Genomic DNA, 4284 nt, shown 5'->3' on the forward strand with positions numbered 1-4284 from the left:
CCCCCTCCACGCACACGAGCACGCACACGAGACACCCAGCCACACGCCCCCCCCCCCCCCACCCCTCCCGGGGATCCTCATCTCCCCGGCGCCGCTCCCGCCGGACATCCCCGGGACCGGACGTTTCGGAGACGGCGGGGCGGAGGGGGCCGTTTAAGAGAGGGGCGGGTCCGGGAGGCGAAGCTCCCGCCCGGACCGCGGTCAGTTCGCCGGCCGCCCGTCTTCGCCGCCTTCCTCCCTCCGCCGGCCGGCCCCCGAGCTGACCGGGAATAAGGAATCACAGACAGGCGGGCGATCTTACCGTGTCAGAAGAATGTATTTGGCCTTTTTTTTTTTTTTTTTTTTTTTTAGCTTTTCCCCTCTTTTTAAAACAAGTGCGTACAGATACAGCTAGAAGCGTTTTTCTGATTTGCCAAGTGCTCTAAAAAAAAAAAAACAAAAAACAAAAAACAAAAAACAAAAAAAACAGCGCAAGTCACAGCCTACGTCGAACGGGAACGGTCACCGGGGTGAGAGAGCACAACGAAGATCGGCTAATAACGTCAACGGAAGAGGAGGATGCCTTTATAATAAGTACATACCTTTCTGTCGTCCCGAAAGAAAAACCAACGAAAAAACCAGAAACACAAGGTATCCCCCCCCCCCCCCGCCGCCCCCTCCCCCCAAATCAAAATTATACAGCCACGTTTATGAAGTCTACGCTTCCCTCGTCTTGGATATATATACACGCACGCGCACACACACACGTATATATGTATATATATATGCACGTATATATATATATATATATATATATATATGGAGCACGGAGGGGGGTGGGGAGAGAGAGAGAGAGAGAGAGAAGACGGGTCCAGACGATTCTCGAGCGGTGGTGGTTCGGGGTGACGGGTGGGGCCGCCGAGGGGCGGGAGAGTCACGAGTCCCTCTCCTTTTTCACTTTGACGTCTCCGGCGAGGATGGTGGCGATCTCCCCCTGCATGAAGGCCCAGGGGACGCTGGAGCCGACCAGGGGGCACTTCTCGCCGCTGGGACAGTAGACCTCGCCGCTGGCTCCCTGCTGTTTGATGCTCTGTCTGGAGCAGGGGAAGCAGAACTTGTGCAAAGGGACGGAGGGGCACTGCACGAAGTGGGTGTCCTCGAGCCGCTCGCGGCACAGCGTGCAGCACAGGGGCACGCCGGCCGCCAGAGAGGAGTCCGGGAGGCCGGCGGGGTGGCCCGCCGGCTCCGGGCCCCCGGCCCCCGGCCTCCGCTGGCCGCCGGCGGACGGGGAGGGCGGGCCGCCGCTGTTCCTCCGGCCGGCGGGGTGGCCCGGGTTGGCGTCCTTGGGGGCGTGGCCGCCCCCCGCGTTGTCCGCCACGAGGATCAGGGCCGCCATGGGGGACTGGCCGTTCTGGGCCGCTTCGGGCGGCGTGGTCCGGTGGGGGTGCGGCGAGGCCGTGGGCGGCGGCGGCGAGGCGAAGGACGGGGGCGTGACGGGGACCTTCGGCCCCTCGGCCGGGGCGGCCGGCCACGGCTGCGCCTCGCCGTTCAGCTTCGGGGGGCCGGCTTCGCCCTCCGGCTCGGGGGACGGCTTCCTCTTCCGGGCCGTTCGGGGAACTGGGAGGGCGAGAGGAGGAGAGGGGCGAGGAGGATGAGGGTTACCGGAAAGGGGAGGACGGGGCGGGGCGGCCGTCCCGACACCCCGGACGCCTCGACCCGGCTCCCCCCCGGCGGCCCGCCGGGGGGGGACGCCCCCGAGCCGCCGGGCGGGGGGGGGGGACGGGGACCGTCGCACGTGCCCGCGACCCGCCGGCCGAGGCCGGGCCCCGGGGAGGGGTGTCCGTGCCCCGCCACGGGGGCGCACGCCGCGGCCCCTCGACCATCTGGCGTGCCCGCGTCCGCCGGCTGCGGACGCGCACGCGAATGACCGCCGGCGTGGGCCGATGACAGAATCCGGGGACCCGTTAAAAGGGGGCCCGGGGGGGGGGGGGGGAGGGGGTTTCCCGGACCTGTCCCCCCCTCCTCCTCCTCCAGGGCCCGGGCGAGGAAAACCCTGGTGTCGTCGTGTGGGCCCGGGGTGACTCATCCCTTGTTGTGCCACCGAAGCACCGGTTCCCCTCTGGGCCCCGAAGGGGGGGGGGGGGTCCGGTTGTCTTTCGGGGGGGGGGGGGTCTTGTGCGTCGCGGGGGGGTGGGGGGGGTCTGCGCGCTCGGCACAGTGCTCTGCACCCAGGAAGCGCTCAAGGGAAGGGCCGCTCGCTCCGGGCGGCGACGGTCCCCGTCCCGACGGTCGATCCCGGGGGAGGGGGGGCGGGGGGGTGTCCGGTCGGGACCCCGGGGGGGGTGGTCTCACCTGGTTTGGGCCCGGAGGCGCCGTTGAGCTCGAAGGCGAGCCCCCTGGGCGGACCCAGGCCCGGCTCCTTCTTCAACTTGGGCTCGAAGGGGCCGTGCTGGTGGAGCGCCAGCAGAGTGTCCCGCACCGTCTTGGGCTTCCCCGGCCAGTCCTGCTCGGCGCGGGCCTTGCTCCCTCCTCCTCCTCCTCCTCCTCCTCCCGGTCCCGCCGCGTCGGGGTCGGCGAGGCCCGGCCCCTCGTTGGGGCCGCGGTGCGGGGGCTTCTCCTTGTCGCCGGGGTCGGGGCGCTGCGCGGGGGCGGCGGCGCGGGCGGCGAGGCCCAGGCCGGCGGGCGGCGCGGAGGCGGCGGGCGAGCCGTTGAGCAGCGGCAGCAGGGTGGGCGGGCCGGGCCCCAGGGTCCGGCGGGGGTTGGGGCTCTGCCGGTTGAGCTCGGGGGGCTCGTCCGGCTTGGCGGGGAAGCCGTTGGGCAGCGGGCGCGCCGGGTAGCGCTCCCGGGGCTGGGCCTGCGGCGGGGGCGGCTCGGGCGGGGGCGGCAGGTGGGGGTGCAGCAGGAGGTCCTTGGCGGCCGGGCCCGGGGGCTTGGCGGCGGGCGGGGAGCGGGCGGCGGGGAAGCAGGGGTGTCCGCGCTTCAGCTGGCGGGCGGCGTCGATGACCAGCTCCACCCGGTCGGCGCCCTCGTAGTTGACGCAGCCGCGGCACACGGGCTCGGTGAAGTCCCAGACCACGGCCCACGGCATGCGCGGCAGGTCGCACAGGTAGCACGACTGCCGCCGGGACGTCGACACCGACGACATGGCCGGGGGGAGGGAGGAGGGGAGGAGGGGAGGAGGGGAGGGGGACCGGCCGGACAAGAGGCCTCCCTCCCGGGGCTCCGGGAGCCGACCACCCGCACCGAGGCTGTCCCGGGGGCGGCCCCGGGGCCCCGGTCGCCGCCGCCGCCGCCGCCGCCGCTCCTCCGGTTTCTTCGACAGCCTGCGGACGGCGCCTGCGCACTGGGCCCTCCCTCCTCCTCCTCCTCCTCCTCCTCCCCCCGGCCCGGCCCGTCCCCTCCCCCTCCACCGGGAAGGCGGCCGCCCCTCCGCCCCCTCCCTCATTCCATCCCCGAAGGGCGGCGGGGAGCGGCCTCCTGCCCCGCCGCCACGGGCCGCGGAAACCCTCCCAAACGCCGGGGGGGGGGGAGGCCGGATCCCGCCCGGCGCGGCGCTTAGGTCGGTGCTTCGCCCGCGGGCAGCGCTCGGGGAATGCGGCCGGAGGAACCGCTGGCACCTCTGCAGCTTCCCCGGAGGGGCTCCCTGCCCGCCTGTTGGCTTCTGCGGCCTCCCTCCCCCCTTTCCGGACAGCGCCGATGGGCGGGGGTTCTCCCGCAGCCCCACTCTCCGTTCCCAGCGCTTTGCACACCGTGACCGCACATAAACACGACCGAAGGAACGAGCGGGATTATCATCTTGAGCTCTCCGGAGGGTGCTTGTTGGCTTTTGCGGCCTGCCTCCCCCCTTCCGGACCCGCCGATGGGCGGGGGTTCTCCCGCAGCCCCACTCTCCGTTCCCAGCGCTTTGCACACCGTGACCGCACATAAACACGACCGAAGGAACGAGCGGGATTATCATCTCGAGCTCTCCGGAGGGTGCTTGTTGGCTTTTGCGGGCCTCCCTCCCCCCCCCTTTCCGGACCCGTCGATGGGCGGGGGTTCTCCCGCAGCCCCGTTAGCCATTCCCAGCGTTTAGGACAGCGCCCTGCACACCGGGCTCGATCGCTCGATAAATACGACTGAATAAACGAGAGGGATTCCCTTGGGCCCTCGGGAGCGACTCGATGCCCGACTGCTTGTTTTCTTTTGCCGTGTCCCTCCCCCTTCTAGCCCGGGAGCCCGTCGTTGTGCAGCCGTTCTCTCTGTGGCCCAATTAGCCGTCCCCGGCGCTTAGGACAGCGTTCGGCACCCAGGAATCGCCCGAGA

At 70.5% G+C, this 4284-nt stretch overlaps 1 protein-coding gene across 1 annotated transcript; it reads right to left on the reverse strand.

The window, feature by feature from the left end:
* Window positions 1-818: 818 nt before the first annotated feature.
* IRF2BP2 (interferon regulatory factor 2 binding protein 2) lies at window positions 819-4041 on the reverse strand. Its single transcript, XM_029047634.2, has 3 exons — window positions 4001-4041; window positions 2332-3365; window positions 819-1596 (listed from the first exon to the last, which is right to left on the reverse strand). Exons 1-3 carry the CDS (start codon window positions 4039-4041, stop codon window positions 914-916), a joined length of 1758 nt encoding a protein of 585 aa, XP_028903467.1. The 3' UTR covers window positions 819-913.
* Between the last annotated feature and the right edge of the window lie 243 nt (window positions 4042-4284).

This window comes from Ornithorhynchus anatinus, chromosome 19 (assembly GCF_004115215.2).
Source record: "Ornithorhynchus anatinus isolate Pmale09 chromosome 19, mOrnAna1.pri.v4, whole genome shotgun sequence".
Taxonomy (NCBI): domain Eukaryota; kingdom Metazoa; phylum Chordata; class Mammalia; order Monotremata; family Ornithorhynchidae; genus Ornithorhynchus; species Ornithorhynchus anatinus.

Coding starts and splice junctions, on each gene's coding strand:
- IRF2BP2 (XM_029047634.2), bottom strand. CDS start 4,041: ATGGCTAACGGGGCTGCGGGAGAACCCCCGCCCATCGACGG. Junction 3,366..4,000: donor GAACCCCCGCCCATCGACGG/GTCCGGAAAGGG, acceptor GGGACGGGCCGG/GCCGGGGGGAGGAGGAGGAG. Junction 1,597..2,331: donor CGCCTCCGGGCCCAAACCAG/GTGAGACCACCC, acceptor TCGCCCTCCCAG/TTCCCCGAACGGCCCGGAAG.